Source organism: Pinus tabuliformis, chromosome 1_2 (assembly GCF_031772625.1).
Source record: "Pinus tabuliformis cultivar Carrire ecotype Pingquan chromosome 1_2, CPIR1, whole genome shotgun sequence".
In the NCBI taxonomy this organism is placed as follows: domain Eukaryota; kingdom Viridiplantae; phylum Streptophyta; class Pinopsida; order Pinales; family Pinaceae; genus Pinus; species Pinus tabuliformis.
Window position 1 is genome coordinate 14,468,871 of NC_142298.1, and position 25,340 is coordinate 14,494,210.

A 25,340-nucleotide genomic window follows, 5' to 3' on the forward strand; every position below is an offset into this window, starting at 1 on the left:
ATTCCTACGACCTTTTATATTCCAATCCGCGAATTTTATAAAATAATGAGCCATCAAATTGAAACTGAATTTTATAAAATACTGAACCTTCAAATTGAAAATACAAATACACTGACACGAAATTGTTCTCGTGTGGATTATTTGTTGTGCTAATTTTAGCTGATTACTAAATAACCAAATCACGAGTGAATATATTAAAATGCTACTCTTAACTTATTTTGAGTGAATATATTAAAAATAAATCTTAACTTGTTATTAACTAATCAAGTTATTGAGTGAATATTAAAAGTTAAAGAGCTATTATTAAAAGAATACTAAATTGCCAAGTTAATATCTGGATACACTAAGGAAAAGACACTGATTTATTTTTTTGAACATTTGTTTGGCTTTAGATCAATTGTTGTTTATGTAAAAATCCTCCATGGTTTGGCATATAGAATAGAAATAACGAGAGCTTCAGAGATCCACGTTGATATAGATCGACATGGGACTCATAGTCTCCTCCTAAATAATTAACCTAATAAACCATCGCCTTTGCCTGCATCATCTCGAAGATTTGTGGCCTTTCACCAGTGTTCGAACGGCCACCCTTGATCAATCCAAAAAGCACCAAGTTTTGAAGGTGTTCTGAAATACTCACTGAATTGGGTGGGTCAAATAAGATATCACTTTTGGGGCCCTTTTCTCCCAAGCCACTGTAACACGGGCACCTAATAATTTTGTATGTTACTGAAACTTTGCATCGGTAACTCTATATCATAAAAACCCTTGAAAATTGAACCATTAAGTTGTCATGAACACCTTCCACTACACCAGCTTGGTTTAGATGCCACCAACATGACTAAGGTTTACCTTCCACCCAAGATAAGATTATAATGTGTAAGCAAGCAACAAAGTCCTCAATTTTAGCATGAAAAAACTTTTATAAGTTTGATTATAAAGACACGTCTAACCCCGTGTGAGGAAACTCAGCCTTGAGTTTCATATCAGTTCAAGGACATCTAAAAAGCAAAACTCTTTTTGCTAAAAGAGTTGAACAATGAGGATATTTACTTTACAGCTATATGATACACTATTTGCTTGTTGGACATTTTAGGCATCAATAAAATGAATATCAAATGAGTTAGGATCAATTTGCCACACGTTCAATGCTGCATACTCTTCCAAGCACTCCTTTAGTTGAGCTTCAGTGTAAGCCTGCATGCAGGAGACCCAATTAGATGCATTTAAACCAACCTAGAATAGAAAATTTGAACTAACGATATTTCATATGCTCTATACAGTTTGTGGAGAGTACCTTTCGAGAAATCCAGTTCAGGGCATTAGCATAGCGGACATCCATAGTATTCATTCTCGAAGCTTCATCCCTTATGATTGAATAGATGTCAGATATGGCATCCAGACCAGTTTTCTTTCTTTCGTCAGCATATAAGGAGAACTTTGACATTTGCATAAGCCTGAGGGCTTCATCTACATCACTTTGAGCCACTGTTTCTGAGAATCTAAGCCGACTTAGGGCCTGTGAACAATAAATCCAGACAAAAGAAACAGAGACATCAGCTTTTGTCAATAAACGGGTTTCTGAGATTAAAAGGCCAAATTTGGATTAATGTTGTTGCTTAGTCACAACTCCACTCTAGTGTTGAAAAGATGAGAACTTGAAAAGTCAATTCTCCTGGAACTCGCACGTAACACTAGGTAATTGCACAAAGGAACAGATAAATTACCATTGAGATGCGAAAAATGCTTAGAAGTGTTCTGGCAGTGGTGTAAGAATGTGGTGCATCACTTTGTGCTTCCTCTTGTCTCATGGAAGAATAAGCACTGGCAATATATTCGGTAAGGTCTTTAGGCACAGAAGGTGATACCCTTCTTGCCGCTGCTATATAAGCCCTAGAAAATATTAACCATCATAAGATTAAAAACTACTCAGCATTAGAGTATAACAGTTCGAGCATCAATATCTAAAGAAGAGGTGACAATAACTCACCTGAGGATGGAAGACTCGAGAGGAGTAAAGCCTAAAGCTGGTGGCTCACACTTTTGATGCACGTATAACACGTGTCTTGCCATTTCCAGATCACTATCCATATCGGCTTTATCAAGTATCAACCACAACAAGTCAAAACGAGAAAGCAATGCTGGAGGAAGATTGATATTCTCTGCAGGTGTTCTTCGTAGATCATACCGACCCCTGTGATAATGAACAACATAGTATAAAACAAAACTCAAAATTAAAGTTCCATCACAGAAGTAGGATACAGTGTACACTAAAATACCAGAAAGCAAACATGAACCATACTCTCCTTTCAAGCGAAGAGTATGCAAAGAACTGTCAATTAGCCATGGAAATAAAAGCAGAGGCTAAAAAAAAAATTGAGAGCACCATAGATTGTTAAAGCTAATAAAAAACTACTAACTGAAATATGTAAAAGAGCAAGGAAACAAAATCACGGTAAAAGTAAATTAATCCTTTTTGACCAATTAGAGTTCCGAAATAGGAGAAAAATTAAGGGTACTAAGATCTTTCTACAAATCAATATAAAAGTTTAAAGAGGCTTCAAATTTCTCCATCATCCAATGTATCCTAATGGTTTACAGCCCCAAAAATGAAGATCTATCTCATACTTTCGATCCAAGTTCCACAACTGAAGAGCACATAACAACTTTAACAAAGCAAAGTCGGAAGAAAAGACACAAAAGCTTTAGTTTCCGAAAAATCAAAAGAGATGAATGAATTCCCCGATAAGCACAATAATTAAACAAAGCCTTTGCTTCTATAAAAGACACCTTCCGTACGTCCCACTAGCTTGACGCAACTCCATGAGATCTATCTCTAGAATTCAGGATATTCACAAACTTATCTTCATGGTAGAACCTCATATAAAACTACCTTCAAACTGAATGATAATAATACATACCAGGCAGGATTAGCGGCAGCCAGAACAGCCGTCCGTGCATTTAGAGAAGTTGTTATGCCCGCCTTTGCAATGCTGACAGTCTGTTGCTCCATCACTTCATGAATAGCAGTACGGTCTGTCTCGTCCATCTTATCAAATTCATCAATAGCACATATACCCATGTCGGCAAGCACCTGAACATACGAGATCCATTATTTCTGTCACTGCTCCTATGGTGCCCAAAGATATGTCGGTAAAACCTCTAATGCATTCAGTCTAAAATAAAACAATTCCCAACTCCAAAGAAACCAACAACTTAAACATTGGAAAGAATAAAGCTCAGAAACTTACCAGGGCGCCGCCTTCAAGGACCATTTCGTTGGTAACCGGATCCCGTTGAACAGCAGCTGTCAGACCAACACCACTGCTTCCCCGACCTGTGGTGTAAACTCCTCGAGGTGCCACACTGATCATGTGTTTCAACAACTGACTCTTTGCAACTCCAGGATCTCCCATCAAACAGACATGCAAATCACCTCTTATCTGCAAGTAAAACAGAAATGTGAGCAATAAATATAAATTTGCCTTTGTAGACAACAGACTCCAGAGACCAGATAAGCGAAAAATAACCAGGCATTTTTCCCGGACAGTCACCAACAGAATAATCAAGTTTCTCTCTAACAGTTCTTCAATAAAATAATTATACCTTCATTCCATCCTTGAGTTTTCTAGTTGGGGCACCAACAAGAAGCAGAAGCAGGGCTTTTTTTACATCCTCGTGTCCAAATATTTCTGGAGCTAAAGAACGTGCAAGCTTGTTGTAGATGTCTCCATCCTCAGCAAGTCGTTCTATTTGTTCTTGTTCATCACCTTGTAAAACGTACCTACGGGTGTTTGAAATCAATGAATAAATACCAATGTTGCATTAATCGTTATCGGGATTAAATTGGCGCAGGAAAAAAATCAAAAAAAATCGTAACATACAAAAATATTCATTTTTTTTTCAATTTTTTAAATATCTAAAGCATCTACAACATAAAACAAATATATTGACACATAAATATGATAAAAGAACTAATATATAAGATGTTTAATATCATTTCTAGTGCCACATCACACATAACAGTGAATCATGTCCTGAATAGTAAGTCCTGACTCCCAAGTCCCAACTCAACCTCAAAATATCAACAAAAAATATAATAATATATCTTATATCATGAGTATAATGTCATATGCAATGAAATGAACCAAATAATTAAAGTCTAATATTACTGATTTCCTTTGCCCCTATAGATGTAGATGTCGGTGGAGTTGGCAGTGGACTCTGTTGTGCTCTAGAAGCTAAAGAACTAGGAGCTACAAGAGGTAGACCACGTCCTCTACTGGTGACAGAGGTAGCTTGGGTAGGTTGTGTCACCTCCTCCTTATAAAATAAACAAAAAACAAGAAAAACAAAAATTCTGCGATTTTTTTCCCAAAAAATGCGATTTTTACAAAAAAAAATCACGACTTTTTCATAAAAATCACCAAAAAAATACATGTATTTATCGGCTGATAATGTTGCCAATTTCAAAAACTCGCGATTTTACAATATAATCGCGATTACAGAGAAAACATGGATCAAATAGAAATCCTCCATCCATAAAAGCATTGTCAAATCAATTATGAAAGCAGTGAGTGGACTGTATTCATTTGCATGGTTTGACCGTTAGACCAGTTTCAAAGTGCAGGTATTTCAAATTAGATATTGACAAATGAGGGGCAGTGACAAATAATGAATAAACACTAATGATTCAAAAAGGAAGGAATCGCAATGACTCTGGTTTTATTTGACTGCTTAGACACATAATTTTATACGAGAAGACCAACAATCCGTAATTAGTGCTTAATGTTTGGATGTCACAAAACCCTTCACTTTGCCTTTAAACAAAACTGAATCTCATTCATGAAAAATGAAAGCAATAAACAGTCTAAATAATTGTAACACACCCCCTTACAATTCTGGATATTTTTTTCTTCTTATTTATTTATTTATTTCCTTTATTATTATTTTTTTCCTGTAGTGTGTCAATTTCAGACAGCTCCAGCAGGTAGTTAAGCTTTCTTCCATATGAACAAAACAAGAACAAATAATATGTGGAACATAAAAGGGCATCAAATAGCTCTTCAAGGTTGACCAATCTATGGTTCCTTCTAAGCAACCTGGTCTCTTAGACTCATGGAAAGAATGCATAATGAGCAAATAAATATGCTTGACACAAGCACATAAAGAAGAACTATAAATGTGTAGAATGTATCGGTCACACTCCAAAACTTAACAAGGACAATAGGAAGATGGATTCATCAGTTCTTCCACAATATGCTCTGAACCTGAACATGACAAGGTCATAGCCTAGTAGTTAGCAAAGTCTCACACTAATCTGTCTGTATTGAGCTCTTGCTCTGTTACACGATCTTGTGGTCATGTAAAATGCTCAATTTATCTGCAGAAGATTGTTAAAATCCTACCATGGTAATGCAATTATTTATGGAAAGGTATATTCTACAGGTTAACTAACCTTAAGCATGGTATTTTTTTCCAAATTAATAGCCAGGTGCATAAACAGTAGGCTTGTGGCCTATCCATTTAACCAACACAGATCCTTGATGAACTCAACTAGTGTCCCTTTAATAGCTCATAAAACTGAAGTAGTAACTGTGTACATAAATTTGTAGCACCAACTTGTGTTTCTCTACTTGTTCTGCTAAGAGTTATTTATGTCATTGTTCAATTCATTGCCTAGTCATCCTGATTCCTGTTGCTCTAGTTTCCAACCATTAGTGAAGGTGGTTTCAAGCCAGAACACTCCTGACATCTCAATAATCTTTTAAAATTGAATGAACAGCTATTCAATTAAACAGCAAGGCTATCAACACTCGCTCTAATTTACGTTTTCCAACCATCAAAGCTACTATTGCAGTCCAACACTTTTCCTTGTGGTAAAAACCAGTCCCGGGATGGATTCTCAGGGAATACACAATGCTTTAGATCCATGTTTCTTTGAGATGGAACAGAAAACATATGTCTAGTCATCATTAGTGAATTTGGCAAAATTAAAATATGCAAAAATCTTTGAGATTAGATTAATCAACAAAGGCAAGGGATAGTCACAAATGCTGTCCAAACTCATCTTCAGAAAACTTAGAATATTAGCAATGCTAGAATCTAAGATTATGGAAATTCTCAATTTGACCAATAAATAGAATAGCCCTGTATGTTTCCCATTTCTATTGTTTGGAAATTCTGATTTATTGCACGTCTGGGTAGTCTTTATTACTGGACGGGATTCCTGTAGATTTCTATAATTCAATCTATTAAATCTGCTAGCATCCAATTAAGTTAAGGTTAATAAAATATTATGTGTGAAGTTCCAAAAAGTTTCTATGTACGCAATATGTTGCCAAATCTTCTCTCTTTTTTTCCATTGATTACAGCATTGCAAGGCAACCATGAAGAGCATTGGTATATTTATCATCTTTAACATGAAAATATTTACAATGACCACACAATTGTAAGGTGACCAGAAAAACATTTACACTATATACATGCATGTACCAAAACATGGACCATTAGCACAATGTCAACATACTTGGCAACGTGACTTGGGTCGTTACAATAATCAAAAGCATCTTACCTAATCTTAACTTTAATTCAAATCAAAGAATACTCATGTCCAAAAAATGAAGCATATCCAAATTCTACTTGAACTACAAAGGAATGAGGAAGATGCCTTTACAGAAGACAGAAAGGTACAATAGAACTTACTCTTCATATCTTTTCTTAAAATGAGTAATCGTCATTGCGTCAAGATATGTATCAGCCACCAATCCTGCTCGCATCGCTCGAAATCCTGTATAAGGAATAGGAAGAAATATTCCAGAGATTTGCACTAGGTCACCCGGCCCAACCTGAGGAACCCAAATTCAGCTGTCAATGGCTTGCAATGTTTTTAATTGTAACAAAAGCCAAATCTCATGCAATCAACAGAACAAATGTAAAGACTTAACGAAGAAACTCACCTTCCGCGTAAGTTCTCCTCTTATGTGTATTGTCATTGATCTAGGTATATGCCCTTTGGGCACATGCTCTGACAGCTCCTGAATTTTAGCCTGCAATGGGATCAGTCAAATTAGATGTGTAGTTGCTTTGAGTTCAATTTTTCTGCTGGGAAATATCTGATGAAATACACAGTTTCACCAAAAACACAATCCGCTTGCATCAACAAAAAGCAACAACAAACCCTCGACTGATAATGCTCAAATGAGTTGTGAATTTCAAGGGAGCCTTAGAAAGAAACCAAGAGTAAGTTGGTCAGATAAAAGTAATTAATGACTACATGTGAAGTCTGGCCTTAGAGTCTCCATTAAGTCATAGGTTAGGCCTACATAGTGATCACAGACTTGAATACTTAAGGAAAAGTCATTACAGTGTTAAATCTGGTTAGACAACAATGAAAATTAATCCTCTGATAACGTCCATACAGCGTACTAGTCAGTTCAAGAATATTGTAATGGATTATGTAGCGAGGAATCAAAACCAAATCAAATACCCAAATCATGGATCTGTGCATCCTTTAACTAGACAGCTGGTACCTGATCAAAAGGCCATGGAGGTGTTAAAAATTAAAATGTATGGATATAATGTGACTGTATGCTTATACACAGGGCACATTCATGAAGGGGATATGAACTGTTTTGATTAGCTAAAGAAGGCACACTCCTCACTGCAACATAGCAGCACACTTTCCTCTTTTACAGCAGTTTGAAGGTGCATGCACCAAGAGAGGGTAACTTTTATATCTTGAGACTGCATGAGGATGCATTCTAGGACAGCACATAGTAGGTGCATGCCATCATAAGACTTCGATATATATCATGCAAGAATGGGGACACACTTAGCTGGAGGTGAGTCCTAATACAATTTACTATTTTTATCAGAGTTAATGAAGGTATTTTTAACCTATCCTTGGTCTGCGTCGTGTGTTTAACTCGCAGCATGTGTGGAGGTAAGTTCTAAAAGGTTGATTACTTGTTTTGACATCTAACGCACACTTCAACCCATAGCCAAACTCATGCACACACTTTAGCAACAGTTACTTGTCTGTTTGGTAAGTCAAAAGGATGCAGGGTAATGAAGGTTGCAGGTGGGTTGGCATGAAGATGGTGACACAATTGTGGCTACAGAGATTTCCTATCTTTAGGAACAAATGAGAACACAATCAGTGTGAAAGGAATACCTGTACTCTAGCTTGCACAGCACATGCTGGCAAACTTGACAGTGTTAAGGTAGAATTTTAATGGGTTGAACAGCAATATGATGGTGACTCAAACATAATGTAGGGGTCAGATCCATTGATATGATATTTTTATCTTTATTGTTACTTTTAATTGCCTATTGAGCTTATTGATAATGAATGAAAAATTGAACACTTGATCCAGACTCCTCATTTTTCCTCACACTTCTGTGTCATTTTTTGTTGTTGATGCTTGCAGCCCTCTCATTCAATTTGATCAGTCAATTTCATGAAGTTCTGTGGGCTTCCCCCCCTTGCTCAATGGACTCGTAAATCTGAGCTGTTGGTGTTCTTGACCCCAAAGGCTCATGGGTGTTATTTCCCACATTGACTACCGATTGGAACATCTTGATCCTGTGAGATTCATTCAGCATGAATGTGTCATCAGATTTCTTCATTGCCCAACAGGCATTCACTTTAGTTATCATCCAACCCATCCAACCCCACGACCCAATGGCAGGCACTGGTTTCCAATGTCCAGACTCCATCCTAAGCTAGTAGGCATTTGGCCCTTTTTTAGTTTTCTTCTCTGGCTCAATGGAGTTGTAAATCTGAGCTGTTGGTGTTCTTGACTCCAAAGGTTCATGGAGTACAAAGATTTCCACGATTAGATTTTGAGTGACCAAGATAGGATTGTGTTCCCTGCAACAACAATGGGATTGGAACATCTTGATCCTGTGAGATTCATTCAGTGTAAATGCATCTTCATATTTCTCCATTGCCCAACAGACATTTGCTTTAGTCATCATCTAACTCCACAACCCAATGGCAGGCACTGGTTTCCATTGTTCAGACTCCATCCCAAGCTATAGTAGTGATTTTCCCTTTGTCAAGTTTATCTACTTACTGGTTTGTTTTGCTTTCTTTGACTCAATCAGTAGACTTTAGGCAGTGTCCGAGGATTCTCCTAGGTGTTGGCAACTTGGCATGAACCAACTCAAAGTAAGAGCTCAAGAGGTAATAGATCTTTCATTCCTAAATTGCTCAGACAGGGCTCTTTTTGAGTGATAACAGGCATAAAGGAGCAGTTAAAGCATATGGCTATCAAAGTTGATGATAAGGAATCTTGCAGCCATGACCGTGAAGAATCTATAAACAAGTAAATTTGTTGGCATTAATGCCAACCACTGGCTTCAAGGAGGTTAAGGAATGGCAAGAAGCCCTCAAAGAACAGAAATGCAGAGAAACAGACAGGACGTGAGACAATGAGTAAGCCCTCTTTGTCACCATCTCATTCATGAGCTCTAAGGTCTGGCCATGGTCCTTTTGGTTTAGGTATGGATGCATTGACAGCAGAGATCGTATATGCAATTAGTACATTAACTGGCACAGCTCAACTAAAGAAGCATCTTAGTATTACATGAATAGTAGCTAGTATAAAGAGTCAATGTTGATAGTAGTGATTCATCGCCAATCCCAGTACGTAAAACAAAATGAATTTAAGGAAGTATGCATGCCATGTGAAGGAGAATCAAGTTTCTGAAAACAAAACAAAAAATTGAAGATACTAATCACAGAATAAAAAGTTACTTGTAGACCCCAAAACATAAAACAAATCAAATTAGAGATATGAAAAGATATAGAGCCTCTAAATACACAGCAATAATTTTATTCTAACATGTGGACCAAACTTGACAAACATATTCGAGACGGACTAGAATGTACACTTGTGCAAAAAATCTTCAATGGCAGCTGAAATAAAATAAAGGAACAAAAAACTAATAGAATTAAACAAAATGGAAAATATACTGCCCCAATTTTCAACAATCTGGAAACCAGACTTTTCTTTCTTTTTCTTCTTCTTTTTTCTTTTTTTTATTCTTTTTCAATGAATTTTTATTTTTTCATTCTTTTTCAAGGAAAATCTGGGCAGATCCACCCCAAGGGATCACATCACACCGGCCAAACTAATCAGAACCTAACCCCCAAGGGCATCGACAATAATTCACCCCGTGACCTCCCAATTGCAAGGTGCTTTAGCAACGGGACCCTGACCAATCGAGCTTATTAAAAAAAACAGATATATAGCAGTTAACAGATTTTTGTCCATTGCATCAAGGAGAAAAGCAATCCTAAGTTGCAAGAATAGTAAATACAATAAATACACCTACACATGTAATCAATTACAGAAATGAACAATCTGCTCCATGCATACTACAAAAATAAGAAACTCTCAACTGCAGGTTTTGTAAATGTTGCATTTTCTTTGGCATGCAAAAGACAAAGAATTTCTGTCTTTCAAACAATTCGGAACAAAAATTTAAACATGGTTTACACTGAGATTGTTCTTCTAAGAAAACACTAGAGTACCTCTTGAAACTTCAAGAACTTCGAGGCTCTCAGTTGCAGAATGAGGTTGCCCTTTGCATTATTTGTCCTACAGCGATTTGATGGGCATTCAAGAAGTGGCATGAAACTACGAGATGTGACTTCCTGTCAGAGATGATATCAATATTGAGCACATGTAAAAACCATCACCGGAAGAACAAATCTCTAGAAAAGAAAACACATCTAAGCGAATGAATAAAGCATATCCAAAAATAACTTTTGCTATGGAGATAGCCTAATGAAAGAAATATAGCACATATAAACAGGAAATCCTAAGCAGAAAAAACTTACTTGATATATTTCAAATCCACATTCCTCACAAGTGTAGACAGCGACCTGCATCAATGGCTTGACATCTGAACAGCGAGTAACAATACCAACCACTTTGACAAGTTGTCCGATGTGGCAGGCCTTCACTTCCCTCAGTGTGAAAGCCTTCTCTTTTGCAAAGCCGTTAATATGAACTTCACTGCATTTAAGCCAATATATGAGCTAGAAACATCTACACGAGGACTAATATTAGAAAACACAATGATGACAGAGTACTGTCTTAATGTTTTATTTTAAACCACAGAAGAAAATGTTGTTTCAAAAATTAAAATATTAATTAAAAATAGATAAACTTCATTGTATCAACTGGATGCAGATGTTAAGCATCACTTAACTTCATTTCGTTTCATATTTCTATTGTGTGAGAATATAGCAAATGCCATAGAAATCTTTTATGCCCACTTAAACCAATATTAGCAGAACTAAGGCAATTTCTCACTGCTTATGAAAACTTCATTAGTTTTTTCCTCAATTATGCTCATTGCACAAAATGACTTTGCCAATAAACATGTTTATAACATATATCGAGCTAAAACTGACTTCGATGTGTGCTTTTGATCCTTAGCAGGAATAAATGATTTATTATTTTAAAACGCTTCCCTATGGCTCTTTGATCTAGTCTACTTAAAAGTTTAAAACAACTAACGCATGTTGCTTGTTAGGACTTGTCCCTGATTTGTTTAGTGTGTTGGGGACAATGAATGTGAAGGTAGAACTTACCCTCTCCTCGGGGCAGACAAAGGCTGAGTACCGGAGTTCCATTGTTGAACCCCAACCCCTTTTCAGAAACCTTATTGGATCTTTTACAGAGGATGACTTGGAGACTTTACAGGGACAAAGCAAACTAGTTCGAGAAAAATAACAAGCATCCGGACTGTGATCCTAGAGGACTGTCCAGTTGGAGAGAAAATACGAGTACCTAGTAAACATGAAATCGCATTTAAGCGCTGGACAAAATATAATAATTTCTTGTATTTTAAAGCGAGTATGAGTAGTTTACCTAGTTCATTCAATTCTTCAGGAGATGCAAGTAGTTGGAAAGTATTTCATTTCTGACATTTAGGGCTCACATGAATTAGCGAACTAATATAGAATCTAGATTTACCTAGCCCCTTTCCTTAACAAATTGCCTCGTGCATAAACTAAATTCCTGATGCAGATAGAACTTACAGGACACACCAAAGTCAATAGAGTTGTGAATCACTATCTGAACTTACAAGAAACGCTTGATCTCGGGTGGCATCTTTTGAAAAGGATCTACATTGTCTGCATTTTCACCCGCTTCTTCCAATCTCTGTCTCATTAGAATATCATAATCATCGTCCCTTGCAATAACTTCAGTGGGTTCAGGCAACAATTCATCTATTGCTTCCGCAAAAATGCCGACGTACCGACGAGTATTTGTTCTTACTCTATCCAAGAACTCCTCATCCAACCCCTTGTACTGCAAGGAAAAATCAAAAATCACTTCACTTAGCTCTGGCTTTAAACCCTAGCGCTTGAATCTTTATAATTTACTACGCATCAACGAGAATGTAATGCCAAAGACACTAGCTCTTACGCTGCTGATGTCATCGAGTTCAATATCAACAGAACGGATTTTCCTATTTGCAACATCTTGCTGCACAGAAAACACCCAAAAGGACGGAAATTAATTTTAAGAACCACATGACAAAGCAATGTCTAGAAAACTATTTCAATGAAATTTTCAGAGGAAAATACCAGCAGATCCATGTACTTCGTAACTCCATTCTCTGCTACAAAATTCTTCAAGAAGTCTTTGCAGAACTCTGCAATGCAGTGGAACAAATGCCTCTTTAACGAAAATAGTCCATTCCAATACGATAAGAGCTTATTTCAAATAAATAGGTAGCGAAAACTGACCTTTGTCGGCTTTGAAGTCTGGACCAGGCATTTTCAGACCAGCTTCAACAACGCAAAAACCCTAAATCGATACAAATCTCTTGGAGTTAACTGTTTTTTACGCAGAGAAGCGTATTGTAGCTCTGCAAATTGATTGCAGACGGATTCGGCTCCGTGTGATTCGGCAACCGGGAGACGGTATTCACTATTCGGACTAGGCAGCAGTAGTCGCAGTCGCACAATCTCTGGCCAAATCCACCGTTACAGATGCAAAGTAAAATCGCGAGCATTGTCATATTTGGCGCCAAAAAATGGCGGGAAAGTATGTGTGGCGGGAAGAGGTGTTACTATGACTTTGCGGAAATATTAGTGTTACTTTAAAAATCAAATTTCCAAAGCAGTAAGTGCAAGATTACAAATGACTATTATGTACTTATTAAATGATGAATTATTTGTGAAGGAGAAATGAGTAATATATTGTGTTGTTGATTTATTTATTTTATAGTTAATTAATCATTATATTAACTCTTTTTTGGGTTGTTATTCTATTAGTTTGTGGAAATTTTTGTTTCTTTATAAATAAAATTTTCAAAGCATAGGATTACAAATGACTATTATGTACTTGCCTTTATAGGATTAAATGATAAATGATTTGTCCACGGGAAATGAGTAATATATTGTGTTGTTTGTTTATTTATTTTATAATTAATTAATTATTATATTAATTTTAAGTTATTATTATATTATTATAAAGAAGAGATTAGAGTATGTTTAGATTTATATGTTATTTTAAGTTGGCTCTTACAATCACTTTAAGATAAATGTTTTTAGAGTTATAATAATAATTTTAAGGCACTACAAGATATGCATATTTCTTTAATGTTTTTCACCATTAAAATGATAAAACAAAACAAAAACATATTTATGATTCTAATTTATTTTGAAAAGTATACATATAATGCATTAATACCTATTACTTTATATGGATTTCACTTTGTATACTATAAAGATCATGTTGTACATAGGTCTTGTGGGTTCAATATAATTATTTTAAAAAGACATTTAAATATTATGTTTTTTTAGTGTATATTATTTGATTCTAACATTATAATTAGTAAATCATCTCGAGCTAACATTTGGGAGATTTGTGGAGCTTGGAGCTAGGATGGAGAAAGGGTGAAGCTCGAGGTGGTTAGGGTTTGGAGTTGGACCAAACCAATGCAATTTTGGGAGAGCGTACTATCAGTGGATATCCTGGTCAAAGGCAAGTAAGGTGTTTTTCTGTGGTTTGTGAAGTGAGCAATAACTTGTGAGGCTTTTTACTTTTTCCGGAATGTTTTTACAGGGTTTTCTTATTCATTACAGGGTAATTAGGGAGGAGTAGCGAGGAGTTTGTTGCAAGCTGAGGTGGCAAGACTTGTTTTGAGCAATGATGGAGTTGGATTTGGTTTATTTTGGTTTGAAACACCCATTGAGTGGGTCTATCTTCTCCTCTCTGACGAATATTAAGGCTTCTATTACTAAGAGGGTAGCACATGTTGGTCCAAGTGGACTCTCAAGGATTCAGGTGGGTGTAGCAGATAAGTCCAGGGGACGTTTCCATGTTATCGACCGTCTAGTCGATACAGTGGTGAACACTAGTGGGAAGGCGAGGTTGTCGGCCGCTAGTAGTAGTTTCCTAACTTTGTTTTATGGTCTTCCTTCAAGGTTCCTAGAATCAAGTCTCGCTGAGAAGCAGGAGGCAAGGTTTTGCAGTGAAAGAGGTAATCAAGGTTTTATATCTAAGGAGCTTTTGGACCTTGGAACCTTCGATCTCTCAAGGGGCAGTGGTCTTGCAGACATCTTCGGTCTAGGTAAGCCTATGGGTGGCTTAGGGGAAAGGGGTTTAATATCTGGTCTTTCTATTGGTTTTTCTTGTTCGACGGTTCATGTGTTCTAGTTAAGATTTTAGGCACCATTTTAATGATACTCCCGTGACCCATGCTAAAGCAATTAGGGTGGTCTTTCATCAACAAAATCCCAACCAGGGTGTCATTGGGAAGGAGAGACCTGAGGTGGAGCATTGATATCCTGAAGCCCCCTGTGGTGTTGCTTAGGGCTCTGGGAAAAAACAACTTAGGGTTGAGGTGGAGCATTGATATGTTGAAGCCCCCTGTGGTGCAGCTTAGGGCTTAGGGTTTGTGAAGATGTGGAGATGGCTCAAGTGGCAGAGTTTGTCTAAAAACCCCTAGTTGGGAGGTTGAGAAGGAGATTATTTAGTGTGGAAACCTTTGAAGCTTTGAGAGATGAGAACATCTCTGGAAAGGTATCGAATCCTCCAGAGGTGAGATTACATGCAAAAGGGTGCTTTCAGCTTTTGTTTAAATCCAAGGCAAACATGGAGCAGATCGTAAAAGAGGTATGGTTTGTGGATTCAACCCCTGTCACTTTTAAGTTCTAGTCCCCGCTTTTTTATGCCATAAGGGAAAGAATGGGTGTGATGCCCATTTGGGTTCACATTCCAGGACTTCCATTGCATATGTGGAACCATCACAACTTTATGAATATTTGTAATACCTTGAGGGAGTTTCTAGGGGAAGACTACTCTTTTAGATAAACTACGGACTAGTCAGTGGCTAGAATTCTTATCAGCTTAGATTTGTAAACTAAGTTGCATAAAACCGTGAACATTACGAAGGATAAGGAGTGGTTAATTGATATAGATTACGAAGGGATTCCCTTCTGATGCAACAGATGCCACAAATATGGACATCTTTTGGGAAACTATACGATGTCATTTAAAACAAATTAGTTCCTTCCTAGGCCCAATAAGAAGTAGAGGAAAATTGGAGGAGTTGGGGCTTTTGGTCAGCCTAGTCAACCTGTGGCTAGGGTTTCGAAGGTGTCAAAGATAGATACAGTGGGGACTAACTTTGATTTGGTGGTTGAGGTGGAAGTGCCTGGAAGTGGGCTTGCGACTCTGGGGGGTGGAGACTATTGTTTCAGATAGGGTAGAAATCTTGAAGCCAGAAGGGGGAAAAGAACATTGGTAAACGTGGGCCTAGGGCTATGGAGGTTGGATAGGCAGAGCTCCAAATTCTAAATGCCATGGGGTCGAGGTCACAACTTGAGGGGTGTGCGAAAATTGACATTTAACTAGGGACCGTTAGCTCTTTGAAGGGTACTTTTCATCCCTTCTCCTTTGTTACATTATTTTTCGTTTCTATTTCAATATTGGAGCAATGTAACAATTCTCAGAGAATGGAGGATATTCATAATATGGTTACATCCCTCTCCTCAGATCAAGTCGAATGACATCTCCCGATCGCCCATGGAGGGTCTTATACTCCCTATTTAACCTTTGAAGTTGGCTTCTCTAAAGAATAAGGCATTTATGCCACCCGGTACAACTTAAGATCAAAGTAGATCCCCCCCCGACATGAATGGATTTGTTTGTGGATTAGGTAAGCTCCCTGTTTCTTCGGTTCATATATCTGGTAGGAGGGGGAAATCACATCTATCTTTGGAAAAGGCCCAAGCTAAAGAAGAGCTAGTTTTGAGCAAACAATCCTTTATTGATAAGGCCCATAGAGCATTGAAGGCCTTTTAAGTTGTTCCCCAATGAAAATCATTTCTTTTAATGACAGAGGGTTAGCAAGAAACCCTAAAAAACTTGCCTTTAAAAGATTGATTTAGTTAGAAGACCCTCAGGTTATTTTCTTACAAGAAACTATGGGGGAAGGGTATATTATCTCTGCTCTCCTTGAGCAATCCTTAATTTTCTAGAAGTCCATTGGGCTACATGTTAGGGGTTTCTTGGGGGGCGTGCCTTTGGGTTGGTATACCCACAAAATTCAGGCTCTCAACACTTGGAGTTTCTGCTCTGCTCTTCAGATGGAAGGTTTCTCCATAGAGTTGGATTCAAATTTTACCTTTCTTAATATATATGGTCCACATGAAGAGAGAATTGGTTTTTGGAATGATTTGTTTCGGAAGTCTGTGATTCAAAGAGATAATATAATAGTCAGAGGGGGACCTAAACTTCTCCAGAGGAGCAGGAGAATCGTGGGGAGAGAGGGAAAGTCCTTATGTGCTCTCTATTTTTTTTTATCATCTCTTAAACTCCTGCAAACTCATTGACCTTAAGCCCATCAAGTTAAATCCTACCTGGAGGAATAAACAAGCAGGGGAGGAAGAGTGCAAAATGAATTGACAATGTTTTAATAGCAGAGGCCCTAGTGCACAAGTTTGCTTTCTTTAAACAATGGGTGGGTAAAGGTGTAGAATTTGATCACTCTCTAATCCGTCTCTAAGTTAGAGGCTAATCTCAAAAACCTACAAGCCCTTTTAAAACGTATGTTGAGTGGTTACTAGATTCTAGTTTCAAGACTCTGGTTAATTCAAACTAGAGGCATATCTTTTAGGGTTCTGGGCTATCAATAACCCAACAATTTGATGTCAATCTAAAAAGGACCAATGGGCTCACAAAGGAATGGATAGCTAAGAAGAACTTCAAGGAATCTAAGGAACTTCAAAAAATTGAATAGCTTATGAGTAAAGTTTCAAACTCTTTGGAGGAAGGGTTTAGGGATCATGATTCTAGGGAGGAGTTGGGAAGGTTTTTATTTGGGAGAAAGTTGATACTTACAGCTAGGGAAGCGAATGGAGACTAAAAATTTGTGTTATATGACTGGAGAAAGGAGATGAAAATACCAAAAAAATCCAAGCTTATGTGAAGAGTCAAAAAATGGCAAATACTATTTGGAAAATGGAAGACCATCTGGGCAGAACGGTCTCAAACTTTGATGGCCTAGTTGAACTATGTAAAACCTACTTTACAAATCTCTTCTTAGCTCCTACAGATATATCAATAGCTAAGATTATCCGGGTGGAAAACTACTTTCCCATGCTTGTAGAGGAAGAGGAAAACCAAACTCTCATGTAGGAGGTCTCGACAGATGAGCTAAAATCTGTCTTGTCTAGCTTTCAAAGGGACAAAAGTTCAGGCCTAGATGGGTGGACTATGGAATTCTTTATTGAACTCTTTGATTTGGTGGGGGGCGAGGATCTCTTGAAAGTGATTAATGAATCAAAATCAAAAGGAAGAATTGTTCCTGCCTTTAATTCAACCTTTATTGCACTTATTCCCTGTAACACCCTCGTCTCAGCAGATGAGCTAAAATATATCTTGTCTAGCTTTGAAAGGGATAAACATTCAGGCTTGGATGGGTGGACTGTGGAATTCTTTATTGAGCTTTTTGATTTGGTGGGGTGGGGGGGGGGGTGGGGGGTGCGTCTCTTGAAAGTGATTAATGAATCAAAATCAAAAGGAAGAATTATTCCTGCCTTTAATTCAACCTTTATTGCACTTATTCCCTGTAACAACCTCCTCCCACATCTACCCAAGTAACCGACCAACCCGAGCAAACATGCGACGAGAAGTTACTATGATATGATTCGACCTCCTAAGTTACATTAAGGAAGTGGAACCGACGGAAACACACCATATAGACCTTCCACATCAACAATAGGACTCCCAAGAACCATCCCAACCTCTTGGGTAACTAGTCCCTGGGTCCCACTGAGTTTTAAAACCATTACACTTGTTATCACAATTTTAGTTATTAGTTTTTAAAAGCTTTGACAGTTTCAGTCTCAGTGTCGATTTGTTAATAAAACAATGTTAAAGCGTTGATAGTTTCAGTGTCAGCACCGATTTGTAAATAAAAGAGTGTTAAAGCACTGACAACGAGAGTGTCAGCGCCGATTTGAAATAAATAGGAAAATGTCGATAATGGGGTTATCAATGTTTATTAGCTGTAGAAAAAAGATTAACGGGAATACACTAACAATGGTATTGTTAGTGTTATCAAGTATTGGCTGATAGTGGGAATATTAGTGCCAAAAATAAAATAAAAATTCATTTTTTGAAATGCGTTGACACATTCCACGTCAACAACAAAATAATCATTTTTATGATAAAGATTTTTTCTAAATCACAAGATAATGTATTTGTCGATGCATTTCGAACCAACGAGTGTGGTTCATCGTCAAGACACGTTGAAGAGTCAAATCATGGCTACATGTTAAATAGGGATAACGGATCTTCCAACGGCTAGGTTTTACTGGAAAACAACTATATTAGACTAGACTGGACAAACGGCTATAATGGACCCAGAAAACGGCTATAGTAGACTAGACTGGACAAACGGCTATAATGGACCCAAAAAACGGCTAGTTTTGACTAGTTAAATTATTTAATAATAATAATATAATTAAATAATCATTATATTTTATAATGTTCTGAATTTTGTATTTTATAATGTTATGAATTTTATATTTTATAATGTTCTGATTTTTAATAAAGTTTAGAATGCTATTTAATTATATTATTATTATTAAATAATTTAACTAGTCAAAACTAGTCGTTTTCTGGGTCCATTATAGCCATTTGTCCAGTCTAGTCTAATATAGTCGTTTTCTAGTCAAACCTAGCCGTGGGAAGATCTGCTATCTCTATTTAACATGTAGCCATGATCTAATTCTTCAACTTGTCCTGACGATGAACCACACTCGTTGGTTCAAAACGCATCAACAAATACATTATCATGTGATTTACGCCGAAAATTTATTTCTCATAGACTTGATATGGATCACAGAAGCCTCAATTCAACAAAATAATCATTACTAAAATTAAAAGGGGAAAATGCTAACAACGGGAGTAGTAGCACATTTCTGTAAAAATGCCTAGTTAAAACTCTGTTTTTCCTGTACAACACAGTAATTTTGAGCACGCTTTCGAGACAAATGAGAATGGATTTTTCAAAACCGAAAGAGTTTTTTGTCCGCAACGGACCCATTTAGAATAACCTCTATTGGTTTTCCAACAGCTATCATGGTTTTTTATTTTCAAAGGGATCGCTGGACCCTATTTTTCAGGATTTCGTGAGGAAAAAGCTCATGGACAGTTGTTGACTTGGATGCCATCTCACCAAATTCGACTTGTTGATCCTTATCTCCAACCATGACTCCAGCAACAATATGTTCTTTAGATACATATAAGTTTGGAAATTTTCATATGCATGCACCTAAGAGATTTATACTTCTATTATTGGATTACTGTAATTATTTTTGAGCTACAAACTTTTTTCAGTTATTGCTTTTTTTTTTTTTTTTGAGCAAATCTTAAATATATACATTGTTTGATGAGCATTTGTAGAAAATTCTTGTGTTGTAGTTCCCTGTATGTTTTTTCTTTATTTTAAAAACCTTCTTCATGTATGGAAAACTTAGTATCTGAAATTGGGATTCTTTATGCTCCTGTTTCGTTATTTCTTAGGCATTAGTATTTGTTGTTCAGTTAGATAAAATATTGTTTTCTTCACTTCTCTTCTTCCAAATTTCTCAAATTGTCAAAAGAGTTATTACTACCCTGCGTTTTGTGTCTTGCTCATTAAATTTGTAGCATCAACTGATAATCCTAGACTCCATTCCCATTGGTTTATTTTCTATACAACCCAACCAAATTTCATCATTTCGTAGATAAATTTGGCCATAGAACTCAATTGCAAAACCTACTACTACAATGACCTAGAGTAAATGAGTATTAGGGAGAGATCCCTCTCAAGGTTGAAGGGCCAACCTTCAACCTCAAAGAGGTTACCTTATAGGTTTTCCCGCAGTCAGGTTTCCTCTACGAGATAACAACACTCTTGGACGCTCCCTTGTTATGGGCATGCATGCGTCCAGAAGGCTTTGGACACTCCCAAAACATGGTATGCCAGTGGCTAGGGACTTTTCTGCCCAGTGTTGTGCCTGCGTCCCCGGTATTTGAGCCACTTTTTCAGGCCCAAAGCTCAGGTCACTGCCCAGAACTAAATGATACCTTCATAACAGAAAGATAACAATGGAATGATGATACAAATGAAATTACTTGAACAAGGCATAATTAGAGCCCTACTAACCATGATAGGCATTTCGTCAAACATATAACGAATATGTAATCTACAGGTTTAAATAATAGATTTGAGCATAGGGGCCTCATACTTATCTGAGAATCGCCAAGAAGCATTATTCCCTTATATCATTAGATACATTATCATCTATGCGGTCATAGACAATGTTCATTGGTTTACAAATAAAAGCATGAGGAGATCCATACATCATCACTGTCATAATACATGCTTATAACCATCATAATAACAACAAAAATATCAAGGATACATTACCCATAAAATCCACATATAAACCAGTATAATACTCATGAAATAACAAGGAGAAATAACCTCATATTAATGATGCAAAAGTCAACCCGGTATGGGACTACCACGTTCCACCCGACCATAGAATGGTTGAGCCAATACTCTCTTTAGCCATTCACCCTCGTGCCATATTGCAAGCATGAATGTGGGACTCAACCAAAAGAACCAACTAGGGAATCCCGAGACCAAACCTCCTCACCCTCATCAATAGAAACCAGGATTTACCGTAATCCATCTCGGATTACTAGGCCAAACAATAAACATGTAATAACATGATTTACCATGATCTCCACCAAATCACTAGGCCAAACTAAGCATGTGTGCCATTGGATTTCTCCACCTACACCGTGAGGAATTTTCCTATCTCCTAGTCTCTCAAGCTTTATCGCAATCCACACCAGATCACTAGGCCCTAAACTGAGACCCACTCTCCAGGCTTTACCGCATATCCCATCTCGGGATTACTAGGCCTGATGGAGAGCACCCACCTCTAGGCTTTACCATATATCTCGCCATTCACCGGTCGAGGATTCCTAGGCCCACCGAGGCAACACAAAATCTGGCTTTACCGCAACCCACAGTCTGGTTCATGGGTTACTAGGTCATGTGTTCTATTATTCAGAGATCCACCTCACTCAACTTCGAATCCATCTGGCAATCCAACTCAACCAAAACATGAGAACCCCATCACACCATGGCTATCTGAAATGGCAAGGCTAGGCTAAAAACACTATCACACCTGGAAAAAACCATGTCATAACAACAAAGAACCAAATGAAATACCATGCATGCCAAATCTAGCAAGGAAAATAGACATGCAAATCGATACCTGCAAAGAATATTACTGTAGTTGCTCGATCCTACTCTTCCTTGTTTGTTCCTTCCTTCCTCTTGCCTTATTTACCTTTCTTGATCCAATGCAAAAGTGCTCCAAGAAAACTCTAAGTGTCCAAGAGAGAGAGAGAGAGAGAGAGAGAGGGAGAATAATGAGAGAGCCCCAAAATTGAACTGACAAAAAGGTACCAACTAATCCTCAGAAGCCTTTTTATCAATTGTGCCTCTATTTTCTTCATTTTCCGCCTCACATGAAACCTGTGACCTTTCACCTTCCTTTTCTCCTAATTTCCATTATTTTCATAAATAAATGTGCCAAAAATGTCATTTTGCCTTTCCAAGCCTTTGTTATTGCCTTTGCCAATTTCCGTAGCCACAATAATCGAAATGAACACCCATCGAGATGTTTTCCCCACCATTCATCTTGGAATATGCATCCCATGACTATGGCCTTATATATTTTTACATGAATTTTTAACCAGGGCTATTACAGGACCCTCCCCCTTGGGGGAACACAGTCCTCAGTGTTCAATGACACCTATAGCCAGCAAGACCGTTGAAAACAAAACATACTGCCCATGAAGCTTTATAACATAGCTCGTTGCAGTATTTACGATGGCCATATGCTAAAACATGACAAGCATACCATTTACTGGAGCTTTATAACACAACTCATTATGATATTTATAATAATAACCACATATACACACATACACATTTGCTTCACCCAAAAAATAAAAGGATACAATGTCTGTTACCTTTCTCATGATTTTCCTATCACCGTCTGTTTACCTTAATGGACCCAACCAATCCAACTAGATGTTATACGCTTGCCTTCAGCTGCCCTTATACATGCATTGAGCTTCATCCAAGCCTTACATCACTTGTTGGGTTTCATCCGAATCTTTTTGAACTCCATTAACTTTCCTCTTTCCCGACCAATTCTCTAGACCCAAACATAAAAGACAAGAACAAGAAACAAACAAGAAAAATACCATGAAAACCAATAACAATACGACACCACAAACAAAGTGGTAAGGTCTTCCACTAGACATAAACAAAAGCGAAAATCAAGCTCAACAAATCACAAAAGACCAAAAGCACAAGACTAGAAACAGACACCATGACTCAATCCCCATGGTTCCTAAAGCCTCCAAGGGAAAGCCCAAGTTGAGCCTTTAAGATTTCATGGCAGTCTCTTTGCCATGAAATTCTCTGTATCATACTGGCATAACACATAATTGTCAGTGCATAAATAAATGTAATAATATACCAATTATCTTACCTTGTTATGCCAAGCACGTTGCCTTGTAGTTGAACACATTTGTGCCATATCTCAACGGACTCCAATTCCCTTGACAGATCTAGCTATAACTAGACACCAGTTGTTATACCTATCAAATACATATCCACATAATTTCAGACAAATTAGGGTTAAGAAGACTTCATGTATGCAAAGAACTCATTCGTGTGGAATTGCAGTTTCTAGACATAGCCAAATGAATTCTCACCCAATTCCTTTGTTTTACCTTTACCTTGTTGCAACTGAGTCTTACTATGTACTGTCACATCACCCAATGGATAGTTATATAAAAAATCAACTATTACCTTGTCATACTAATGCCAAGCATGTTACCCTGCAACTACTCACACATGTCAACCACATGTTCCAAATATCAAGACAATCATATATATCAATTTGAAATCAACCTTTACCAAGACTAACAATCATGTCATAATCCATAGTCAACTCATAGTCATTAGACATAACGCTACAACTGTCACCTATTACACTCAAGTATATGTCAGCAATCTCAACACATATGTGTGAGTAAAACCATCTTAAAACAAGATCGTTTCTTGATGTAATCTTATAGACAGATACTCATATCAAGTGATTAATCAAACATTCGACAACAGATTGGCGACATAATAGACACTAACACTCGAACACCAAATAGACAACATAATCAAACATTCAAGCACAAAGTAGACAACATAAGCAAGCTCATACCTTAATGTATCTCAGGGAGGCTATCTTATTTTCACAATCAAGTTAGATTAGCACAATATAACATCTTATCTCAAACATAAATAAGGTCATGATATCCATAATAGTCACTAGTTAAAATGTTCACATCACAAACTCACAAACATTTGTCGTTCATGCATAACAATCACATATGTATGCTCAGTCTAGATTAGTACAACACAATGTCACAAATAAGTCGACTCATACTTGAATGCCATAACCCTAACCATCTGCATAGGCCAATTCAATTTAGCATGATGCATATAACATAAAGATATTAATGATATAACCCTAATCATAAAATTAACTAACACTTAACAACAATAAGCTAACATGTAACATGTTCATCAACAACATATAACATAATCATCAAGTTATCTAACATAAAACAACAATAGCAATGCATACAACCACATGTTACTATCATTCATGACTATTTGACACATGTGCATATAACTACACTAATCAACTAGCATCTATCATGTATGTAACCATAACATCAATATAATGAAAGGCATACACATAACCATAATGCATATAACAATCCTTAACCTACATACTTGCATGCCCAACATACAAACATGTATGACGACATGCTCTTGCCTCGAGGTCCAATGCTACAACTTCACTTTGATGGTTTGCATCTCCTGCTCTATCTCAACCAACACATTAGCATCATAACATACCAATATCATCATGATGACCTAATTGTATACAATGACCTTATGCACAACAACATTCACCATGACAATGCATGCATAACAACATATAGACACTGACATGCATAACAAATGCATATACAACCATACACTCATGACGACACATCCCACAACAACACCATCAACCTTCACATGGCGACATCACTACAACCATGATCAACACCATGCAAATGCAACAAGCACATGGGCTACAAGCATAAGCAACACATATGCAACCGACATTAATGCATGACCAAAACACCGCCCATCCAGTGCGAGGGGTGAACCATGCTCTCATACCACTCTTTAATACCCTCCTCCCACATCTACCCAAGTAACCGACCAACGGGGGTAAACATATGACGAGAAGTTACTATGATATGATTTGACCTCCTAAGTCACCTTAAGGAAGTGGAACCGATGGAAACACACCATACAGACCTTCCACGTCAGCAATAGGACTACCGGGAACCATCCCAACCTCTTAGGTAACCAAACCTTGGGTCCCACTGGGTTTTTAAACCATTACACTCCCGGATGCTCCCTTGATATGGGCATGCATGCATCTAGAAGGCTTTCGACGCTCCCATAGCATGGTATGCCAGCGTGCAGGGACTTTTCTGCCTAGTGTTGTGCATGTGTCCTCAGGATTTGAGACACTTTTTTAGGCACGGAGCCCAGGTCACTCCCCGGAACTAAATGATGCCTTCAAAGAAGAAAGATAATAATGGAATGATGATACAAATGCAATTACTTGAACAATGCTTGACTGGACCCCTTCC

General features: G+C 37.4%; 1 protein-coding gene across 1 annotated transcript; it reads right to left on the minus strand.

The window, feature by feature from the left end:
* Window positions 1-880: 880 nt before the first annotated feature.
* Window positions 881-13,021, minus strand: PRL (Minichromosome maintenance (MCM2/3/5) family protein). The gene is made up of 15 exons (XM_089394628.1): window positions 12,776-13,021; window positions 12,614-12,681; window positions 12,453-12,512; window positions 12,109-12,335; window positions 10,853-11,030; window positions 10,544-10,666; window positions 6,960-7,049; window positions 6,706-6,848; window positions 3,607-3,784; window positions 3,252-3,443; window positions 2,922-3,094; window positions 1,991-2,194; window positions 1,728-1,893; window positions 1,298-1,519; window positions 881-1,197 (listed from the first exon to the last, which is right to left on the minus strand). Exons 1-15 carry the CDS (start codon window positions 12,804-12,806, stop codon window positions 1,093-1,095), a joined length of 2,160 nt encoding a protein of 719 aa, XP_089250754.1. The 5' UTR covers window positions 12,807-13,021; the 3' UTR covers window positions 881-1,092.
* Between the last annotated feature and the right edge of the window lie 12,319 nt (window positions 13,022-25,340).